Below are 23,638 nucleotides of genomic sequence, written 5' to 3' on the forward strand. Positions count from 1 at the left end.
CATTAGCCACATCCAAATGTAAAAAGAGTTGGGGAGCAACACAAGCATAAAAATAAGTCCCTAAGGATCCCACTTAAGGGCTGTAATCTGCTATTGGGTAGCCCCTATATCGACTGACAGGCTATAGGGGGTCTATTTGGCAGTACTCCTGGTTTTAATGCAACCAAATCTCCAAGTCTGGAATTTTAAAGATAAGCATCGGCTTTGAGGCCACTGAGATCAACATCCAAGGGACTAGTGGAAGAGTGGAGGACAGATCCTGGCCTATTAAGTACAGCTGTTATTTTCTTTATTGGCTCGTGTCATCATATCGAGAGCTAAAAACACAAGGGAACAAGTAGTGTAAAAGAGTATAAAGCAAATAAGCGGGCGGGGCTGGGAAAATGAAGAGTCTGGTTGGTTAGCCATTCCATGACATTATCTCTTGGCCCGTACAAAATACAAGGCGTTGGTTTTGGGGTAATATTTGACGTTCTGTTTCTTGTCCATGAGCCCACCAAAAATGATCAGCTCCCCGCGCCCCTGTACCACCGTGTGCAGACTGGTTTCGGGGGGTCCAACCACAGAGCTGCTGCTAAAGACTTTCCACTTTACTCGGCCCCGCTCCTGGGCCCCCTTAATGTCCAAGGCGTACATTTGCATGGGCTTGCAGTTCATGCTCTGATACAGCGGCTTGCCCACATTCAGCGACTGAGGCGGGTGATGCCCTAAACGGCGGGCTATGGGGGGCAGGGAATGTCCTTCATTCTGTGCCTGAACTGGTCGGGGTGCAGATTCCGCTCCGCTACTGGGGGAGACGGGGGAGGAGAGGGCAGGGGGGCTCAGAGGGGAAGTGCCACTTTGTGATGAAGAGGGGGAGGAGGTAGCCATGGCTCTGACAGCTTCCAGTCCCCTCCGTAGTGCTCCGGGTGAAACAGCACCAGAGAGTGTAGTAGTGATGTGCGGGGGGCTGTGGAGGCCGTTGGTTTGCTCCGAATGGGTCCTACCTGCAGAGTCCAGCTCAGAGTCCATACGTTTCCTTTCCCACTCGTAGTCCGAGGCTCCCAGGCACAAGTCTTTCTGCTCAGGGAGGGAGCTCTTACTGGCCCCTCGTGCCTCACACACCTCAGTGGCTGGAGGGGAAACGACCTGGAGGGGACTGTCCAGTGCTGCACCCGGAGACACACCACCCCCATTAAGTACAGGAGACAGGCCATCCCCCCGGGCAGGAGAGAGACTGCCCTCCCTGGATCCACCTGTATTCTGTCTCTGAGCCCGGGGGCGCAGTGTCCCCCAGCGGCCATTTACACAGGGGGCCTCATCTGGGGCCCGGACTGGGGAGTGGGAGCGAAATTCTCTGCTATCAGGAGCCAAGGCAGGGGGAGTAGCGCTGATTGGAGAAGGACGAGAGTTCAGACTCGGGCTGAGAGGAGCACGGCCACTGGGAGCTTGGCTGAACACAACCACACACTGTCCCACCTGCAGAGAGTAGACATATATATATATAATTATAATTATAGGCATCATGTGGCTCACAAACCTCTCCATGGGCCCAGAACATTCCTTCTCTGTATATTTGTATTTATACATATGGGAGGAGCCATATTGATTCCCTTAGACAGTACAGTATGAGGGTATAGCTTATTGTGTGCCCAGAACATTCCTTCTCTGTATATTTGTATTTATACATATGGGAGGAGGGAGGTGCCATATTGATTTCCTTAGACAGTATAGTATGAGGGTATAGCTTATTGTGTGCCCAGAACATTCCTTCTCTGTATATTTGTATTTATACATATGGGAGGAGGGAGGTGCCATATTGATTTCCTTAGACAGTACAGTATGAGGGTATAGCTTATTGTGTGCCCAGAACATTCCTTCTCTGTATATTTGTATTTATACATATGGGAGGAGGGAGGTGCCATATTGATTTCCTTAGACAGTATAGTATGAGGGTATAGCTTATTGTGTGCCCAGAACATTCCTTCTCTGTATATTTGTATTTATACATATGGGAGGAGGAGGTGCCATATTGATTCCCTTAGACAGTACAGTATGAGGGTATAGCTTATTGTGTGCCCAGAACATTCCTTCTCTGTATATTTGTATTTATACATATGGGAGGAGGAGGTGCCATATTGATTCCCTTAGACAGTACAGTATGAGGGTACCGTATATACTTGAGTATAAGCCGAGTTTTTCAGCACCCAAAATGTGCTGAAAAACGTTACCTCGGCTTATACTCGAGTCAGTACAAGCAGCAGACAAGTGATCGCTAAAACAAATGGGCAGAAGTAAGCAGGAAACCAAGAGAACTCTGATGTAAATAAGAGAAGCCCCCCCTTTTACATAACCATATAGTTTGTTCTCCTGGATGTGATTTCCTTCCTGGATTTTTTGCGGTCCCTGGGAAAACGAAAAAGTAGGTTCCACTATATGATAATTTTAAAATTCTATCCTGTGCCTGAAATAATCTAGCCAAGGTATTTAAAAACTGTGAGGGGTTTATAAAGGTCACCAAACAAGCAGGTCGGAGTCTAATTTGCACGCCACGGGCAATCGCATTTATGTGCAGGGGAGGAAGCTTTCCTCCTCTCTCACTAGCTGACCTGTCAGCAATAAGGGCGGCTGCTGTTGTAAATCAAACGTATTCCGGAGCTGGCAGGGCCCTTCCTGCTCTCTCTCACCGCTCTGCCAGTATCCATGTGGTGAACTCCCTGTCGCATCAGAGAAAGTACAGGGATAGCAACTTGCACTAACAGTGAATGTGAGGTAGCGAATGCTTGAGAGATGAGTGGAGTGCCTGGTCTATGATGTGAACTACAACTCCCACCACTCTGCTCTGCCATCCTGCAGCACTGATCCCTGGCTGCATTATTTTCCCATCTCACATAAGTCATAGTACAGCAGAGCACATCTGCTGAAATGATTGCCTGCACTTCCCCCCCTTAGCTATCTGTATAACAGAACATTCTGTCCCAGTGGCTGCACAGATCCTATCTGATCCCCATTGTAAGCAGCAGTCCTGTCCTGCTTTATGGCAGCTGAGATTCTAGCTATCTGTATAACAGAACATTCTGTCCCAGTGGCTGCACAGATCCTATCTGATCCCCATTGTAAGCAGCAGTCCTGTCCTGCTTTATGGCAGCTGAGATTCTAGCTATCTGTATAACAGAACATTCTGTCCCAGTGGCTGCACAGATCCTATCTGATCCCCATTGTAAGCAGCAGTCCTGTCCTGCTTTATGGCAGCTGAGATTCTAGCTATCTGTATAACAGAACATTCTGTCCCAGTGGCTGCACAGATCCTATCTGATCCCCATTGTAAGCAGCAGTCCTGTCCTGCTTTATGGCAGCTGAGATTCTAGCTATCTGTATAACAGAACATTCTGTCCCAGTAGCTGCACAGATCCTATCTGATCCCCATTGTAAGCAGCAGTCCTGTCCTGCTTTATGGCAGCTGAGATTCTAGCTATCTGTATAACAGAGCATTCTGTCCCAGTGGCTGCACAGATCCTATCTGATCCCCATTGTAAGCAGCAGTCCTGCCCTGCTTTATGGCAGCTGAGATTCTAGCTATCTGTATAACAGAACATTCTGTCCCAGTGGCTGCACAGATTCTATCTGATCCCCATTGTAAGCAGCAGTACTGTCCTGCTTTATGGCTGAGATTCTAGCTATCTGTATAACAGAGCATTCTGTCCCAGTGGCTGCACAGATCCTATCTGATCCCCATTGTAAGCAGCAGTCCTGTCCTGCTTTATGGCAGCTGAGATTCTAGCTATCTGTATAACAGAACATTCTGTCCCAGTGGCTGCACAGATCCTATCTGATCCCCATTGTAAGCAGCAGTCCTGTCCTGCTTTATGGCAGCTGAGATTCTAGCTATCTGTATAACAGAGCATTCTGTCCCAGTGGCTGCACAGATCCTATCTGATCCCCATTGTAAGCAGCAGTCCTGTCCTGCTTTATGGCAGCTGAGATTCTAGCTATCTGTATAACAGAACATTCTGTCCCAGTGGCTGCACAGATCCTATCTGATCCCCATTGTAAGCAGCAGTCCTGTCCTGCTTTATGGCAGCTGAGATTCTAGCTATCTGTATAACAGAACATTCTGTCCCAGTAGCTGCACAGATCCTATCTGATCCCCATTGTAAGCAGCAGTCCTGTCCTGCTTTATGGCAGCTGAGATTCTAGCTATCTGTATAACAGAGCATTCTGTCCCAGTGGCTGCACAGATCCTATCTGATCCCCATTGTAAGCAGCAGTCCTGCCCTGCTTTATGGCAGCTGAGATTCTAGCTATCTGTATAACAGAACATTCTGTCCCAGTGGCTGCACAGATCCTATCTGATCCCCATTGTAAGCAGCAGTCCTGTCCTGCTTTATGGCAGCTGAGATTCTAGCTATCTGTATAACAGAACATTCTGTCCCAGTAGCTGCACAGATCCTATCTGATCCCCATTGTAAGCAGCAGTCCTGTCCTGCTTTATGGCAGCTGAGATTCTAGCTATCTGTATAACAGAGCATTCTGTCCCAGTGGCTGCACAGATCCTATCTGATCCCCATTGTAAGCAGCAGTCCTGCCCTGCTTTATGGCAGCTGAGATTCTAGCTATCTGTATAACAGAACATTCTGTCCCAGTGGCTGCACAGATCCTATCTGATCCCCATTGTAAGCAGCAGTCCTGTCCTGCTTTATGGCAGCTGAGATTCTAGCTATCTGTATAACAGAACATTCTGTCCCAGTGGCTGCACAGATCCTATCTGATCCCCATTGTAAGCAGCAGTCCTGTCCTGCTTTATGGCAGCTGAGATTCTAGCTATCTGTATAACAGAGCATTCTGTCCCAGTGGCTGCACAGATCCTATCTGATCCCCATTGTAAGCAGCAGTCCTGCCCTGCTTTATGGCAGCTGAGATTCTAGCTATCTGTATAACAGAACATTCTGTCCCAGTGGCTGCACAGATCCTATCTGATCCCTGTTGTAAGCTGCAGTCCTGTCCTGCTCTATGGCAGCTGCGATTCTAGCTATCTGTTATTTAGGAAAATTTGGGAAACTTACCAGTAGCTGCTGCATTTCTCCCCCTAGGCTTATACTCGAGTCAATAAGTTTTCCCAGTTTTTGTAGGTAAATTTAGGTACCTCGGCTTATACTCGGGTCGGCTTATACTCGAGTATATACGGTATAGCTTATTGTGTGCCCAGAACATTCCTTCTCTGTATATTTGTATTTATACATATGGGAGGAGGGAGGTGCCATATTGATTCCCTCAGACAGTACAATATGAGGGTATAGCTTATTGTGCGCCCAGAACATTCCTTCTCTGTATATTTGTATTTATACATATGGGAGGAGGAGGAGGTGCCATATTGATTCCCTTAGACAGTACAGTATGAGGGTATAGCTTATTGTGTGCCCAGAACATGCCTTCTCTGTATATTTGTATTGATACATATGGATAGGATCTGCCATATTGTTTCTCCTGACAGGAATTGTGGAATGTTTCTATATAACCAAGAGCAATACAGTGCCCCCCGTCACTAAGCTTAACTTACCCTGCAGGCAGGGTGGCACCACAGTTCTGGGGCACCATGCTCCTCGTTCTCCACCTTGAGCTGCTGCCAGGTCCAAGGGCTCTCATGCATATGTAGTAGCCATGCGTCCTTAAACAGCTGCACAGACACAGACAGAGGCATTAGTGGCACAGCACAGACAGTAGCAGAATTAAAGGCTCAGTATTCAAGTGTAAAGGACAAAGGAGCCCTAAATACTTACAGCATTTGGACCTCCGCAGCCCCCCAGGATAAGGATGGTCTCACTATCAATCACAATCTGCAGGAGGGAGTCACAGAGACAGAAGAGGTTGGTTATTCAGTGAATCTGCTTGTAGCTCAGGGACATTGGATTCCCTTATGTTACATAACTAGGACACACTGGATATCGCTGTTGTGGAGGGTTAGTGAGCCCACGTTTCATCCCAAACTGATAGCAGCACTCCCAGCATGGGCTCAATATGCTGCCACAGCTTCCTTCATACACAAAGTATTGGTATGGAAATACATTCTGTCACCAAACTCTCTCCAATTACACCCCAAAACCATTCACTGGTATAGTAAGGTATTCTTTCATTATGTTTCTGTTCATACTGTGTCTGGCACCTCACCTGAGATTGTCCCCCGCGAGGATGAGGGCAGGTCCCAGTAATAGTGGGCTTACACCATGACCAGTGCTCCAGGTCCAGCACCCAAACATCATTGCTCCTGGTTGGGTGAAACACATAAGTAAATGGGTACAGTAAGAAATCACCAAAATCTCTGCTAGTGAGGGTTTGAGACTGAGGAATAAAGGCTCAGTATTTGCTACAACCCGGATACTATAAGGGCAATGACAAGGTGCTTATGTGAAGCTATTGGCACAAGGATACTTATGTCATTAAGCACAAAAAAAAGTGCAACTAAATAATTTATAGCAGCAACAAGAACATTTAAACTCATTTAAATAGTGCCCTTTAGTGACTAATGTGAAATACTTGCTTGGCATTACTAGCGCCCTCAATCTACCCAGAAAAAAACATCTAAACCCACTACTGTTTCTGACTTCAACATTTAAATGACATTCAAGGACAACTGGTTCAGTGTAACACTCCTTGCTAACCGGAGGCTTTAATTATTTACCAAATGGTTGTTAGCAAAATGCTGACTGGTTGCTGTGGGTAGAGTTAAGTTGACTGCTGACTGGTTGCTGTGGGTAGAGTTAAGCTGACTGGTTGCTGTGGGTAGAGTTAAGTTGACTGGTTGCTGTGGGTAGAGTTAAGCTGTCTGGTTGTTGTGGGTAGAGTTAAGCTGACTGCTTGCGGTGGGTAGAGTTAAGCTGACTGGTTGCTGTGGGTAGAGTTAAGCTGACTGGTTGCTGTGGGTAGAGTTAAGCTGACTGGTTGCTGTGGGTAGAGTTAAGCTGACTGGTTGGTAGAGTTAAGCTAAGTGCTGACTGGTTGCTGTGGGTAAAATGCTGACTACTGGTTAGTAGAAGATCTGAAGGAAAAAGTTAATTTACTCACATTTGGCGAGAACCCAAGGAGCCCCCAAAGACGATCATTTTCTCTCCGATGACACAGGAGGAGTGACCGGCCATAGGTGGGGGCCCATGAGTTGTCACAATACAGTTCCACCTGTAAAGCAAAAGAATAACTAATACTTCTTACTTGCCCCCCAGCCGACCCACATGCCCATAATCTGTGGCACCCGCAGTCACACCAGAAGGGATCTCATAGGCAGAATCAAAAATAGGCCAAGGGGAAGTACAGGAGGAGAAAGATGAAAAAGTGAAAAGGCTTAGAAGAAAACAAAGGTTAAAAATGGCTCAGAAAAGGGAAAAATGAAAACAAAAAAGTGAAATAAAAAGAGGGGGAAGGAAACAAGGGAATGAATGAAAAAAACATAGGAAATACAGGATAATAAAGGGGAAGTGACAAACACAACTGTAAAGCTAAAGGGGGAAAACCAAGTATTATTCTATGAACATTTTGTATCTTACGAGCAGGTCACATGGTCTGTAATGTCTGTAGGTTCCGTGTATCCGGCCCATGACATACAGAACAGGGATAAGTGGAAACAAACAGGACCTCCTTAGCCAACTAATGTTTCCTCATTCAACTTGCTTCTTCACTTAAAGGAACAGTAACACCAAAAAATTAAAGTGTTTTAAAGTGATAAAAATATCATGTAGTGTTGTGCTGCACTGGTAAAACTGGTGTGTTTGCTTCAGAATCACTACTACAGTTTATATAAACAAGCTGTGGCGGAAATTGAAAAAAGGCTATATGGCACAGGTTAAATAATGGATAACAGATAATACCATTATGTTCTACAGAGCTTATCTGCTGTGTAACCTGAGCCTTTTCTGCTTTGAATGGCTGCCCCATGGCTACACAGCAGCTTGTTTATATAAACTATAGTAGTACTTATCTGTTATCTACTGTGTAACCTGTGCTTGAATGGCTGCCCCATGGCTACACAGCAGCTTGTTTATATAAACTATAGTAGTACTTATCTGTTATCTACTGTGTATCCTGTGCTTGAATGGCTGCCCCCATGGCTACACAGCAGCTTCTTTATATAAACTATAGTAGTAGTACTTATCTGTTATCTACTGTGTATCCTGTGCTTGAATGGCTGCCCCATGGCTACACAGCAGCTTGTTTATATAAACTATAGTAGTACTTATCTGTTATCTACTGTGTATCCTGTGCTTGAATGGCTGTCCCCATGGCTACACAGCAGCTTGGTTATATAAACTATAGTAGTACTTATCTGTTATCTACTGTGTATCCTGTGCTTGAATGGCTGTCCCCATGGCTACACAGCAGCTTGGTTATATAAACTATAGTAGTACTTATCTGTTATCTACTGTGTATCCTGTGCTTGAATGGCTGTCCCCATGGCTACACAGCAGCTTGGTTATATAAACTATAGTAGTACTTATCTGTTATCTACTGTGTATCCTGTGCTTGAATGGCTGCCCCCATGGCTACACAGCAGCTTGTTTATATAAACTATAGTAGTACTTATCTGTTATCTACTGTGTATCCTGTGCTTGAATGGCTGTCCCCATGGCTACACAGCAGCTTGGTTATATAAACTATAGTAGTACTTATCTGTTATCTACTGTGTATCCTGTGCTTGAATGGCTGTCCCCATGGCTACACAGCAGCTTGGTTATATAAACTATAGTAGTACTTATCTGTTATCTACTGTGTATCCTGTGCTTGAATGGCTGCCCCCATGGCTACACAGCAGCTTGTTTATATAAACTATAGTAGTACTTATCTGTTATATACTGTGTATCCTGTGCTTGAATGGCTGTCCCCATGGCTACACAGCAGCTTGGTTACATAAACTATAGTAGTACTTATCTGTTATCTACTGTGTATCCTGTGCTTGAATATCTGCCCCCATGGCTACACAGCAGCTTGTTTACATAAACTATAGTAGTACTTATCTGTTATCTACTGTGTATCCTGTGCTTGAATGGCTGTCCCCATGGCTACACAGCAGCTTGGTTATATAAACTATAGTAGTACTTATCTGTTATCTACTGTGTATCCTGTGCTTGAATGGCTGTCCCCATGGCTACACAGCAGCTTGGTTATATAAACTATAGTAGTACTTATCTGTTATCTACTGTGTATCCTGTGCTTGAATGGCTGCCCCCATGGCTACACAGCAGCTTGTTTATATAAACTATAGTAGTACTTATCTGTTATATACTGTGTATCGTGTGCTTGAATGGCTGTCCCCATGGCTACACAGCAGCTTGTTTATATAAACTATAGTAGTGTTTCTGAAGCAAACACACCAGTTTTACCAGTGCAGGGAGACACTGCATTATATTTTTATTACTTTAAAACACTTTAATTTTTTGATGTTACTGTTCCTTTAAGCTGAGTGATATGGAATGCCTTGGCATTTAATCGTCTGGGAAAATACAACCCCTAATACTACGAGATCCTGTAGGTTCTACTTAAACCCCCAAATACACCTGCTCCTTGCAGAGCCCATGAAAGCACGAAAACACACGGGGCTCTTTGCTCCTTAGTTTCCCACTTACCAGTTTTTGGAAGGTGAATAAGTGTGTATTTCATCAAAAAATCGCTCAGGTTGGTGTAATGGATACGGACTGGGTCTGGTCCAGCCTCCGAACAGAACCAGCAGCTCCTTGAACACAACTAGTGTGGCTCCAGCCTTGGGGGAGGGATAGGAACCTGCAACATCATAGTATGACATTTACTAGTAATACCACTAATGTACCTACCCCATGACTCTGCCCAGCACAATATACATGTACCTGTAATGCCAGTACTTACCCCATGTTCTTACCCCATGACTCTCCCAGATAATATACAAGTACCTGTAATGCCAGTAGTTACCCCAGTACTTGCCCATCAGAATATATAAGTAATGACAGTCCTGTACCTCCCCGTGACTTTTCCCATCAGAGTATAAATGGAGCAGATACAGACAAACACTATCCTTTACATATGTTATGTATTCAGATTGATGGTATATGTACCATGAAGCTATTAAACGTAAGTATTCATGGCTTTAAGATGGGGGCCATTTGCCCCACTTGCTGCCGGGGTAAGAGAAATGAATCTCCTGTAACAGAGTGAAGAGCTGCAGACGGGGTAACTGCTAATCAAATAGCATAAGGAGGAAGGACAGAGACCCTGAACCCCCAAAACACACAGAATGAACATTGCAGAAGAGGAAGCTGAACAGCCCTGGAAGGAGAAGGCAGGGTGACTTATCACTGACTCACCTAGAGTAGCAGCCAGACCATTCATTCCATATAGCCCTGTACACCTACACTGATAGCATTGCAGGCAGCAGCAGTCATGCAAAGAGACACAGCCTCTGCGGACTCTGAAGTGAGGAAGTGAGGAAGGAGATCCATGGGCTAAAACCCTAAAGTTAAAAAACAGATTCTGTCCAGTGGCATTCACAGGCGCCATCTACTCCTCTTCAGAATGAGACCATCACTTCAGCAAGTTTCATGAGTTTCGGCACATGAACCAATCTCATTCCTAAGAGAAGAAGATGGCGCCCGTGAACTCCACTGGACAGAATCTGCATGGAGGGGTAAGTAAAGACAGGGGCATTTTCCCGGGGTAGCAGCTAGGCTGGGGGGGGAGGAAGGGGGGTCTATGTAGGTTAGGGGGGTATGGGTTTTTTTTTAGGGTTGAATTCTCCTAAAATGAGAAATCAGAAGGTGCAAAGGACCAATGAAAAGCCCATTAAATAAGGATACACATTTGATTTAAGATCTGCTTGGATCATTGGAAAGTCTGGCAATTTACAGGCCAACATCATGGAATGCATACGCAGCCTATGGAGCCACCCAACTCCATCATTCAACTAAATATCCCTAAGCGACTGCTCAGAAGAGGGCACATTATGGGGCATAGACAAGATGACAGAGCAGCATTAAGATAAAAAAAAAAAAAAAAAAGCCACGTCTCCCCCCAAAATATCCGTGCCTGGGTAGGGCACCAGAGGTCCAGCTCTACTCTAAGCAATAAGTGGCCAGCCCCCTCCTGTATGAGAATTAGAGGTACAGTAAATACCATGCAGGTGAACTGGCAGGATCAGCACCCAATGTTCCAGCACACCCCCACCCTGTACCATCAGATCCACTCACCAGAAGCCAAGGGTCGGATCCACTCTTTGCTGTTCAGATCCAGCCTCCACAGGTCATTGAATGCAGCATTGCAGCTACTCTGAGTGCAGCCCCCAAACACATACATGGATTGGTTAGCGTCATAATAACAGGCACCTGGATAGGGGGGCACAATGAGGAAGGGGTTCAGGCAGTGATGCAAAGCTTGAGACTCTCCTCTATATCCACATACATATATTAACTTACAGTAGGTCCATCATACACGGATAATGAGTAAAAATGTTTAAAGACAAATATGTGTTAGTAAATGAATTTGAATTAGAGTGACTTCATGGAGAAAGGCTCCCAATACTGTATATTATTTGCCGAGGCAGCAGTCTGCTATGCACATACACTCAGCTCTGAAAATAAAGACAGTTATAGGTGCCCCCTACAGGAGGGGAGCAAAATCTGTGAGAATCCCAAGGGCATTATACCCGTGAGCCCAAGGTACCTACTGTGGGAGAAGCGTTGAGTGATTGGCGTCCCTGGGTACGGGTAGGTGCGACTTTCCCATTGGATGTTTCCTTCTTGCACTGCTTTGATAAAGCCATGGTAACACTGGTGGGCAACCCCTGAGAGAAGGAAAGAAAGAAAGAGTCATCAGCACAGAAAGGATTTTATTACAGAGAGGTTAATGTCATTCCGAGCAGCTTCCCAGGATTCTTTCATTCATCTTGAAATCATGTACCAAAAGTCTTAATTGCTTCTTTAGAGGTCTGTTAATTAGCTTGCTTCTGATACATTGTTAAAAGTCAGATCCAGCAGTGCACAGAATATAAAAAGCCAGAGAGACAGGGTCAGACACAATGACAGTTACACAGAACTATAAACCCAGTGAGAATGAGGAATGAATGGATATTGGGAAGTTGTATCAGGAGTCAGAAGCAGCAGTGCAGAGAAGAGAAAGAGACAGACACAATGACAGTTACACAGAACTATAAACCCAGTGAGAATGAGGAATGAATGGATATTGGGAAGTTGTATCAGGAGTCAGAAGCAGCAGTGCAGAGAAAGGGACAGACACAATGACAGTTACACAGAACTATAAACCCAGTGAGAATGAGGAATGAATGGATATTGGGAAGTTGTATCAGGAGTCAGAAGCAGCAGTGCAGAGAAGAGAAAGGGACAGACACAATGACAGTTACACAGAACTATAAACCCAGTGAGAATGAGGAATGAATGGATATTGGGAAGTTGTATCAGGAGTCAGAAGCAGCAGTGCAGAGAAAGGGACAGACATAATGACAGTTACACAGAACTATAAACCCAGTGAGAATGAGGAATGAATGGATATTGGGAAGTTGTATCAGGAGTCAGAAGCAGCAGTGCAGAGAAAGGGACAGACACAATGACAGTTACACAGAACTATAAACCCAGTGAGAATGAGGAATGAATAGATATTGGGAAGTTGTATCAGGAGTCAGAAGCAGCAGTGCAGAGAAAGGGACAGACACAATGACAGTTACACAGAACTATAAACCCAGTGAGAATGAGGAATGAATGGATATTGGGAAGTTGTATCAGGAGTCAGAAGCAGCAGTGCAGAGAAAGGGACAGACACAATGACAGTTACACAGAACTATAAACCCAGTGAGAATGAGGAATGAATGGATATTGGGAAGTTGTATCAGGAGTCAGAGGCAGCAGTGCAGAGAAGAGAAAGGGACAGACACAATGACAGTTACACAGAACTATAAACCCAGTGAGAATGAGGAATGAATGGATATTGGGAAGTTGTATCAGGAGTCAGAGGCAGCAGTGCAGAGAAGAGAAAGGGACAGACACAATGACAGTTACACAGAACTATAAACCCAGTGAGAATGAGGAAGAATGGATATTGGGAAGTTGTATCAGGAGTCAGAAGCAGCAGTGCAGAGAAGAGAAAGGGACAGACACAATGACAGTTACACAGAACTATAAAGTGAGAATGAGGAATGAAGGGACAGAATTAGATTTATTAGGTAACATTTCTGTTTACATCTCACCTAATGTAGAATGTCAGTGACCTCCCCCAGTGGCACCTTAAAGGTTTCCGTGGGTTAAGTGACACCCCTTCATATAATCATGCCCGGGGGGGGGGAAGGTGACAGTTGGGATAGTCTGGCACAGATACAGTTCAGTGGATGGGGTAGGTCTGCAGAACTGGAGCAGCCGCTCTCCTTTCAATGTGATACATGACTCCCCAACTAGTGTAACAACTAATGGTGCTCATAGAGAGCTCAGAGACCCAATCAAGAAGTGTATCAAGTAATAGATCAGATTGTTACAGTTTAAATCAGGAGGGCCCCTATTTTATTACAGCAAGGTCTACTTTTAGTGAAGTTGTCCCGTTATGCTCTACATCCATAAAAGTTATCTTTCTGTTCCATGGAAAATATTACTTAAATACTGATTTATGAGAAATATATATATTGTTATATTTAGCAAACTATTGTTTATGTCACCTTAAAATAATAAATATGTGAATGAAAAGCAAGAAACAGGAGGGTGATTTAGACAAGCTTTTTGTGGACAGTCTCTTGAGATCTAATGATCACTGGTGGATCCCAATTTAACTTTTGGGATCCCCTGGCTTAAATGGTCAGTAACCCCCTCCTTCCTGAAATGATCCTGGGGCACACAAGAAGTTGGAAACAAAGCTCGGAATTGGAAAAAAAAAAAGTTTTTGGAAGGTGAATTTCCCCTTTACATGGGAAGGCCTAATAATGTAGTAAATACCAGTGATGCTTTGTGGCTTTTGCAACAAGACAAAAATATAAATGATGGCCAAGTGCAAGGGTGCTCACGTTTGTCCATCTAGAACATTCAAAGTGAATCTAAAGGGCAACTGTCAGTCGCTGGCAGGAAGAGAAAGTATTCCAATTATTTGCTATTTATTAGGAGGGTTGGGGCCTGCGCTGTTTCCGTGTTTCCCACACTGGGCAGCAGTCTGAATCCATGAGATTTAGCAGAGCTTTAGCAATGCTTTCCTTATCTCCCGCACTCACAGATATGGAGCGGACTCTCTAGCCTCCATATAAGGCCTTGAAGCTGAACTGGAGCCCAGCCTGCACACATAGCAAGGGGAGCCCATACTGCACAGCCAACTAATTCAATTTATGTACATGACCCCAGGAGCAGAATCACATGATCTAACAGGGGCAATGCTGAACCCCCCAGTTACCCTTTTCACCCAACTACAGGAGGGGCCATAGCAGTACAGAAGGCTGAATCTCCGGCTTACAAAACAATAATTCAGCACTTAAAGGAACAGTTCAGTGTAAAAATAAAAACTGGGTAAATAGATAGTCTGTGCTTAATAAAAATGTATCTGATATAGTTAGAAATGTAATGTATAAAGGCTGGAGTGATGTGTAACATAATAGCCAGAACACTACTTCCTGCTTTTCAGCTCTCTTGCTTTCCACTGATTGGTTACCAGGCTGTAACCAATCAGAGACTTGAGAGAGGGGGAACATAACTGTTGCTTTTGAATCTGAGCTGAATACTGAGGATCAATTACAAACTCACTGAACAGTTATGTCCCATGTGGCCCCCCTTATAGTCACTGACTAACTCAGAGTTAGAGAGCTGAAAAGCAGGAAGTAGTGTTCTGGCTATTATGTTACACATCCACTCACTCCAGCCTTTATATATTACATTTTTGCCCAACTATATTAGATAATTTTTTTATTTTGCACAGACTATTTATTTTAATTTTACACCTAACTGTTGCTTTAAATCAGTGATCCCCAACCAGTAGCTCGTGAGTAACATGTTGCTCTCCAACCCCTTGGATGTTGCTCCCAGTGGGCCTATAAGCAGGTGCTTATTTTTACATTCCAGGCTTGATTGCATAAAAACTAAGTATAGTGCCAAGTAGAGCCTTCTGTAGACTGCCAGTCCACATAGGGACTGGCAAATAACCAATCACAGCCCTTATTTGGCACCCAAGGGACTTTTTCATGCTTGTGTTGCTCCCTGACTCTTTTTACAGTTGAATGTGGCTCACGGGTAAAAAAGGTTGGGGACCCCTGCTTTAAAAGTTACAAGAGACGGCTCTGTGCCCCCCTTGTGACCTGAGGAGCACTGCCCCCACTTCTCACTGTGTATAATGGGAGCAGTGTCCCTTCTAGTGACCCACAATAACACACTGCATGGTACGTACAACTAACAGCTGCTCGGCACTTCAGTGTGTTACAGACCATCAGTCCCCTCCCAATGCTGTTCTGCTGGCAAACCTGCAGCACCACAGAGTTGCCTGTCACACAGTATGGCAGCCAAGCGAAAAAGCAACGTAATGGACTCATCCCATTTGTACCACATGAAATCCAATGTACTGTGACCCTGCGCTGGGAGAAACTGCGGTGTGTATAAATCAGGGGAGGTGTATCATGGGGGTGGCGCTGCTCAGCAGGACAGCAAACTGTCAATTCATTGAAGCAATCCCAGGATTAACAATTTGGACAAAAATGTTTTCAATTAAAATAGAATTTTTAAATATTACATTTTCAATTACTTTTATGAGAGGCACGGCTGTTAGCGATAGTTCGTAAACCAGTCCTTTAGTATCATCAGCAGCAGCACAAAAAACAGGACTTGTCACGTGTCAAGCATAGAGTACTGGCATGCACACACAGTTCCTCCATAAATATTGGGACAGATCTGCAATCTTTTTGTTCCACCGCCTGAATTAAAGTCTGCAGTTCAACTGCATCTGAGTTGTTTCATTTAAAGGAACAGTTCAGTGTGAAAATAAAAACTGGGTAAATAAATAGACTGTGCAAAATAAAAAATGTTTCTAATATAGTAAGTTAGCCAAAAATGTAATATATAAAAGCTGGAGTGAACAGATGTCTAATAAAACAGCCTGCTTTTCAGCTCTCTAACTCTGAGTTAGTCAGTGACTATAAGGGGGGCCACATGGGACATTTCTGTTCAGTGAGTTTGTAATTGATCCTCAGTATTCAGCTCAGATTCAAAAGCAACAGATATGACCCATGTGACCCCCACTCAAGTTTCTGATTGGTTACTGCCTGGTAACCAGGGTAACCAGTCAGTGTAAAGCAAGAGAGCTGAAAAGCAGGAAGTAGTGTTGTAGCTGTTATATTACACACCCAGTCACTCCAGCCTTTATACATTACATTTTTGGCTAACTAACTATATTAGAAACAATTTTATTTTGCACAGACTATTTATTTACCCAGTTTTTATTTTTACACTGAACTGTTCCTTTAAAATTCATTGTGGTCATGTACGGAACCAACATTAGAAAAAAGTTGCTGAAATGGGAGAAATACACCGTCACAGCAGACTCTGATTACTGTAGTGTAAGGGGGACAAAATAAGCACCTCTTTATACATTATACAGTTTTATTTACTTCGGTGTCATACTAGAACTATTATTATTATTAACATGTTTTTTTAGAGCGCCACTATATTGCGCAGTAATGAAGTGCAATCCCAATAAAAAATGCTATAGAAGTCTACCTTACACAGCAGCCCCATTATAAGACACAAAAGTGTCCCTGGCATTTAGGGACTGACAGTTGTACAAGTAATAGAGTCTGTTTGCAGCAGAGGAGGAAGAACTTACCCTTTATGAGGCGGTACCACTGCTTGCACACTAGGGCGGCGCTCTTATGCTCCTGGTAGGGAGAGAGGAAGGACAGTATATACTCCAGCACCTCCTCCGGCATCTCTACCATCACCCGGCTGTGCTCACTCTGTATTGTCTCCCCTTGTGGGGGCAGCTCTTCCCCCTGTTCCATCCTTCCTTCTACTTCTTCTGAGTCAATGGCCATGAATCCATCGTCTTCACTTCCACAAGAGACGGCCATGGCCTCGCACACACTCCCTGCCACAGAGAAAATGCTCATTTTACAATAGAGTAGAAATTAAAGGGTAAAGTAGGATCAAACCCGATCACATTTGATATTAAAGGAATGGTTCACCTTCAAGTTAACTTTTAGTATGTTACAGAATGACCAATTCAAGGAAACATTTCAATTGGTCTTCATTATTTATTGTTTATTGTTTCTGGATTATTTGCCTTCTTCTGACTCTTACCAGCTTTTAAATGAGGGTCACTGACCCCATCTAAAAAACAAACACTCTGTAAGGCTACAAATGTATTGTTACTTTTTATGCCTCATCTTTCTATTCAGGCCTCTCCTATTCATATTCCAGTGTCTTATTCAAATCAATGCATGGTTGCTAGGGGAATTTCAATCCTAGGAACCAGATGACTGAAATTACAAACTGAAGAACTGCTGAATAAAAAGCTAAATAACTGAAAAACCACAACCAACTGCAAAGTGTCTCAGAATATCCCTCTCTATATTATACTAACAGTTCATTTAAAGGTGAACAACCCCTTTAAGGGTAAACAGTTATTTGTTGCCCTACATATTTGGAACATTGGAACACTGTTCAGCCCACCTCATACTGAGGAAAAGGAACTGGAAGGTTATGTAACCAAAAAAATAAACACACTGAATTTGCTGTGGTTCTCCAGAATTTATTTTAAGATTGATCTCCTGTATGTAGCCATAACCATAATGGCAGGAACTGTTCCTTATCTGTAAGTCTGAGACACAGGCAGACACAGGCAGACAGGCCATTATCTCTCAGGGGCATTGTGAAGAAACAAGAGCTGTGCATGTTACTCCCATTCTTTAAGTAGAAGGAAAGCTACCGAAGCATTTAATTGCCAATAGATTAGGCACAATAGTACAAGCTATAGCACTATATTTATTCTGTAAAATTCTTTACCCTATCCGAGTCAACAACTCTAGAAGCTCTCTGTTTGTTTATGATAGCAGCTGCCATATTAGCTTCATGTGACATCACTTCCTGCTCACTCATAGCTCTGGGCTCAGATTACAGCAGGGAGAGAGAGAGGAGCAAACTGAGCATGCTCAAGCCCTAGCCCTGGAGGTTTAAGCTGAAAACAGTTAGTCTGATACAGAAGCCCATGAGTACACAATAGAAGGAAAGAAATGTGCTGTTTGACAGAGGTCTCAGAGCAGCATTACTTTGAGGGGTTACTGGTGTATTTATATAGACCTTTCTGATAGTTTTAGCTTTTCCTTCTCCTTTAAAAAAGCCCTTCAAGTCAGGGAAGGAGACGTTGAATATTCACAATCAATATTGTGTATGTGCTTCACACCTGCCTGTTTATTGTGCCGCCTGCACCCGGGCACTTACCTACATGAGAGCACAAGTGATACAGGGGCATGGGGAAAGGAGCAGAGGAGATAGGAGAAAGGAATTCTCTTCCAGATCTGCTCCCAGACATGGGGCCCCACAGCTAAAACAATGCATGTGACTTGGTTATGATGGTTTAACCTGCCTGTGATACTCAGTCCCACTAGTGACAGACCAGTATTTAGTAGATGAGGAGGATGGGGTTCAGCCCACAAGCAGACAGACAAATATCAGCAGGTGCCAGTAGCTCAGAGTAGATATTATCTGATTATTAGTATATAACAGTATATGTCTTGCGCAAAAATAACATACTGGTTGCGCAACACCACATACAGTACCACATTTCTCACCCACTTAATTCAATCTTGCCCACTCCCACACCTTGTGTATTACTCCCTTCCCTTTAGAGTGTAAGCTCTTTCTGCATAGGGCCTTCATCACCTTTTGTACCTGTATTGATTGTGATGTATGTAACTTCATATGTTCTATGCATGTAATTCATGTCATTTAGTTGTATAATCACATTTACTTTACAGCGCTACGCAATATGTTGGCGCTATATAAATACATGTTAATAATCAAATGATGTTAAAAATATTTGTTTTGTATGCGCTTCCGTTTACAAATAAAATACACCAACTTTTGCGTCCCCCAAATGTCTCAAAAGTCCCAGGGCCCTGATACCGGCATTTACGATATTCCACATTTGTCTGCCTTTGTCTCTTGTGTCTTTAAGATAAGAAACGATCTCTGACTGCAGGGATTGTGAACGCAATATTCGGACAGATCCGTTCGCTCCGGATCTCTGTACAACACAGGGACTTTTGAGACATTTGGGGGACGCAAAAGTTGGTGTATTTTATTTGTAAACGGAAGCGCATACAAAACAAATATTTTTAACATCATTTGATTATTAACATGTATTTATATAGCGCCAACATATTGTGTAGCACTGTAAAGTAACTGTGATTATACAACTAAATCACATGAATTATATACATAGAACATATGGAGTTACATACATCACAATCAATACAGGTACAAAGAGGTGAGGAAGGCCCTATGCATAGGAGCTTACAGTCTAAAGGGAAGGGAGTAATACACAAGGTGTGGGAGTGGGCAAGATGGAATTAAGTGGGTGAGAAATGTGGTATTGTATGTGGTGTTGCGTTTGGTAGTTAAGCAGAGTGAGGGGAGGCTTCTCGAAAGAAGTGCGTTTTCAGAGATTTTTTGGAAGCAGAAAGGTTGGGAGAAAGTCGGACAGATCGTGGGAGAGCGTTCCAGAGGAGGGGTGCAGCCCTTGCAAAGTCTTGAATGTGAGCATGTGAGGAGGTAATGAGAGAAGAGTTGAGTAGCAGGTCAGTAGAGGAGAGTAGTAAGCGAGTGGGTGAGTATATAGAGATGAGTTCAGAGATGTAGGGTGGAGCAGAGTTATGAAGTGCTTTGACTGTCAGGGTCATTAATTTGAATTTGATTCTGAAAGGTAACGGAAGCCAGTGCAGGGATTGACAGAATGGCGAGGCAGAGGAGGAGCGGTTGCTGAGGTGTATGAGCCTCGCAGCAGTGTTCATTATGGACTGGAGAGCTGACAGTCTCTGATAGAACATATTAAAGTGCACAGGTTACACCAGTATCTGAATGGGACCCTGAGCACCCCAACAAACTGATCATCCCCCCAATTGTGCCCACTGTGTGTGTAAATGAGAGGAACAAGCGTGCCAGTCTCATTCCAGTTGGTACAGAGGGGTCAGACAGACAGAGGGGTCAGACAGACAGAGGGGTCAGACAGACAGAGGGGTCAGACAGACAGAGGGACAGGAAGATAAAACAGTGGAGGAACCACTGGGGCAGAATATTGGGCCAAGTCTCCTAACAGGGGGGCCTAGGGCACAACCATTAGGATTAAATGGGGAGGGGGGCACAGTAAATGGAGCCAATGGCCTATGAGCTGCACCTGCCGGTCTCCCCCCTGTGCCAGTTCCTGGGTGACACTTAGTGAGCCAGTATCACCCCAGTTGTGCCCTGTACCCCCAGTCCCCCACCTGCCACAGTCTTATCCCTCCCCCATCCCCAGCCCATAAGAGTCTCATATCAGCTCACAGCGTCACTTCCCCTCATACAGCCGCTCTCGCCTCCAGCCCTCGGGCCCTGCGGTCTCACCTGCCTCTCTCTCTGCGCCTCAGGCCGGGCCCGGTCCCTCCCGGTATCTTCCCAGTCACGGAGCCGCCATCTTCCCTGCAGCGCTAGATGGGAAAAGAGGACCAGAGTCACCAGACAACGCGGGAGCGCACACGCACCAAGCTCTGTCACGCGCACGTACAAGTCAATCGCCAGCGGGAGGGGAGCGCGCGGAAGGCGCGTTGTCACAAATAAACCAATTGGACGCGCTGAGACAGACGTTTCCGCCATGTTGCGTGTGGCAGCGCTGCTATTGGCTAAGACAGCTTCGCAGCAGAAACAATAAGTGGGTGGAGACTGAGGCCTTTAAAGAGACAGCTCACACCGCTTCTCAGCGTGCGCTCAGTGACTAGTCTTCTACTGCGCCTATTGGTTTAATTCGGATTTCTGCCAATCAAATCAGCTGTTTGTTTCCTACCCAGAAGCCCTCATGTTGTTAGTAGTGAGCAATTCATTCTTTGGCCTGCGCTGGATTTCCTCTGACATTTCCTCATCTCTTTATAGATTTGATTTTCTTTAAGAAACTGCAGAATAAATTGCTGCGGAAAATTCGCTGTGACAAAAAAAACCCCATTGACTTTCATTTATTTCGAGCAAAAAAGAATTGGCGCTCGACACATTTCTTTTGTTTCTTTAATTTCTTTCATTTTTTCATTTCTTTCGTTTCTTTAATTTCTTTCGTTTCTTTAATTTCTTTCGTTTTTTCATTTCTTTCGTTTCTTTCATTTCTTTCGTTTTTTCATTTCTTTCATTTTTTCATTTCTTTCATTTATTTGACGCCCGTTGACTTCATTTCGCAAATTTTTTGGCAAAGTGAAACGAGACAATTTGGCTCATCACTGACTATTCGCTTTTTACTTCCCTGGATCTTTCCATTTATCAAGTTCCAACTGAAAATTCCAATTTCAAGTTTATTTTAGTGCAATTTCACTTAGGAAAAGTCCAAATTCTATTTGAGTTAAAAAAATGGAATTTTGAAATTTTTCATGTACTGTCTCTTTAAGAATTCGAATTAAACTATTTATCATCTAAAACCTGACAAATTGGCATTTTAGCCTATGGGGGGACCTCGTACAATCAATTTGGAGTCGGTTAGTAAAGTTTTGAAAAAAAAATTTTTCTAATTGAATTCGATTCAAATTTGATTTGAGTTTGCGGGTCGATCCTATTCACCCGAATTTAAAAAATTCGAATTTTTAATAAATTTCGATTTTCTAATATACAGTTCATGGGAGTTTTTAGAAACTCCCATGAATTCAAAATTCAACCCTTGAAAAATCTGCCCTTAAGGTCGAAGTTTGAAGTTAAAAAAACTTCGAACTTCGAATTCAAAAAGACCAACCAAATGATGGTCGCAGTTTTTTTGGGTCGAAGTAGCGCCAATTCGATTCAAAGTTTTTTTAACTTCGAATTCGACCTTCGAATTTCAACGTTTTATAAAACTTCGATTTGAAGTTGGACTATTCTATGGTCAAAGTACCCATAAATGACTTCGAAATTCAAAGTTTTTAACTTCAAACCTTCACTTCGACCTTTGATAAATTTGCCCCTAAGTGTGTACCAATGGGGTGCAGTATTTCTTGCCACTATAATGAAATATTTGCATCGGAAAAAAATTCAACTATGTTTGGATTGTTGCATGAAAAACCCAAGTTTTTCACATTTGACACCCGAAAACCATGAAAAATTAGTGCATTTTTGTGGAAAAAGCAGCGTCAAACTCTGAAAATTTTGTGAGGGTTAAAACATCTTCAAATGGTTCAAATGGTCAGCCATTGATTACATCAGTTCAGCAGGTTTAAGATGGAATATTTTCGGATTTGGACTTGAAACAGATTCCGGGTATAATAAATCGAGAAAAAGAATTGTCTTTTTTTTTTTACCATAACTTTTTCGGGTTTTCGGAGTCAAAACTGATTTTTTTACAGAATTTATCTGTATTAACAGTTCTCAGGCAAATAGTATTTAGGGCTGTAAGATTTAACATAAGGGCATAGAGGGTTCTCTAATCACATTGCTGATACTTTATCTCTCCTGCAGTTTCAGTGCTTCAGAGAAGTGGCAGAAGCGCAAGAATTCCCAAATTATCTCTGGAACATCCAACAATTGATCTGCTTATTAGAGAGCTCCATGAATCCAAAAACTAATGGGCAGATTTATCAAAGGTCAAATTTTTTTTACTCAAATAAATTCAAATATACTCACAACTTGAATGGGAGGTTATTTGAGAAAAATTGAGAACGTCTGATATTCGTTTAGCCCTGACCCAGAAATTCCAATCAAATTTGAATTGAATTTGCATCAAGTTTTTCAAGTCAATTAACATATTCAAATGGTTCAACGGATCTCTGCCATTGACTTGTACATGAACGCGGCAGGTTTTAGGTGATGAAAGTTCGAATTAGTAACTGTTTTCATGGTCGACGTGTGAAAAATTATCACATTCAAATTTACATTTGAATTGGGGGATTAAATTTCGAATGTGTGAATTTTGACACTAAATTAAAATTTGGATTCAAATAGAATTTACTATCTGAACCTTAATAAATCTGCCCCTAAGAGCCGGATGGATTTCAGACAATTCTGTCCTGGTTCTCAGTTCCATGATAAGAGCATCGACAATCTCATTTAAATATATAAGAGCTTTATGGGGACAAATATGCTGTTTCTTATATTAAAAAAAAGGTAGCGGGAATGAAATTTTTCCTGCAAGATGAGACGGACATCACGATATGACCACCATTTAGGCAGCTTTTACCAGGGATGTGAAAAACCAGAATGGTTATGGGTAAATAAAACCTATAACAATCCAATGTTAGTAACATGTTTGCAGGTGTTCGGATCAATTTGTTTTTCTGAATTTGAATACAAAACGTTCAAGTGATTTCTCAGCATTCAGAGCCAGTGAGGTGGTTTCTAATTCCAGATCAACACCAGGAGGTTTGTTTGCTGAAGATGTTCAACTGCAAAATGACAAATTGAGGATTTTATTAAGAAAACCCAAAACTGATACTCAAGGCAGAGGCAAAGTACCTTTAGGGATTTATGCAAATTCAGCACTTTATTTGTTC

The 23,638-nt window shown here is 43.2% G+C and overlaps 1 protein-coding gene across 3 annotated transcripts; it reads right to left on the reverse strand.

The window, feature by feature from the left end:
• Positions 1-272: 272 nt before the first annotated feature.
• On the reverse strand, positions 273-20,813 carry fbxo42.S (F-box protein 42 S homeolog). 3 transcript variants are annotated; one of them, XM_018228299.2, is made up of 10 exons: positions 20,557-20,813; positions 16,777-17,042; positions 11,654-11,770; positions 11,178-11,312; positions 9,588-9,741; positions 7,039-7,149; positions 6,145-6,241; positions 5,757-5,813; positions 5,537-5,653; positions 273-1,458 (listed from the first exon to the last, which is right to left on the reverse strand). In XM_018228299.2, the coding sequence occupies exons 1-10, from the start codon at positions 20,796-20,798 to the stop codon at positions 418-420; spliced, it is 2,337 nt and encodes a 778-aa protein (XP_018083788.1). In that variant the 5' UTR covers positions 20,799-20,813; the 3' UTR covers positions 273-417. The 3 variants fall into 3 exon arrangements, with proteins under 3 accessions (XP_018083788.1, XP_018083789.1, XP_041427724.1); XM_018228300.2 differs by having other exon boundaries at positions 16,777-17,037; positions 20,550-20,637; XM_041571790.1 differs by having other exon boundaries at positions 16,777-17,037; positions 20,554-20,617.
• Between the last annotated feature and the right edge of the window lie 2,825 nt (positions 20,814-23,638).

The sequence above is a fragment of the Xenopus laevis genome, chromosome 7S (genome assembly GCF_017654675.1).
Source record: "Xenopus laevis strain J_2021 chromosome 7S, Xenopus_laevis_v10.1, whole genome shotgun sequence".
NCBI lineage: Eukaryota > Metazoa > Chordata > Amphibia > Anura > Pipidae > Xenopus > Xenopus laevis.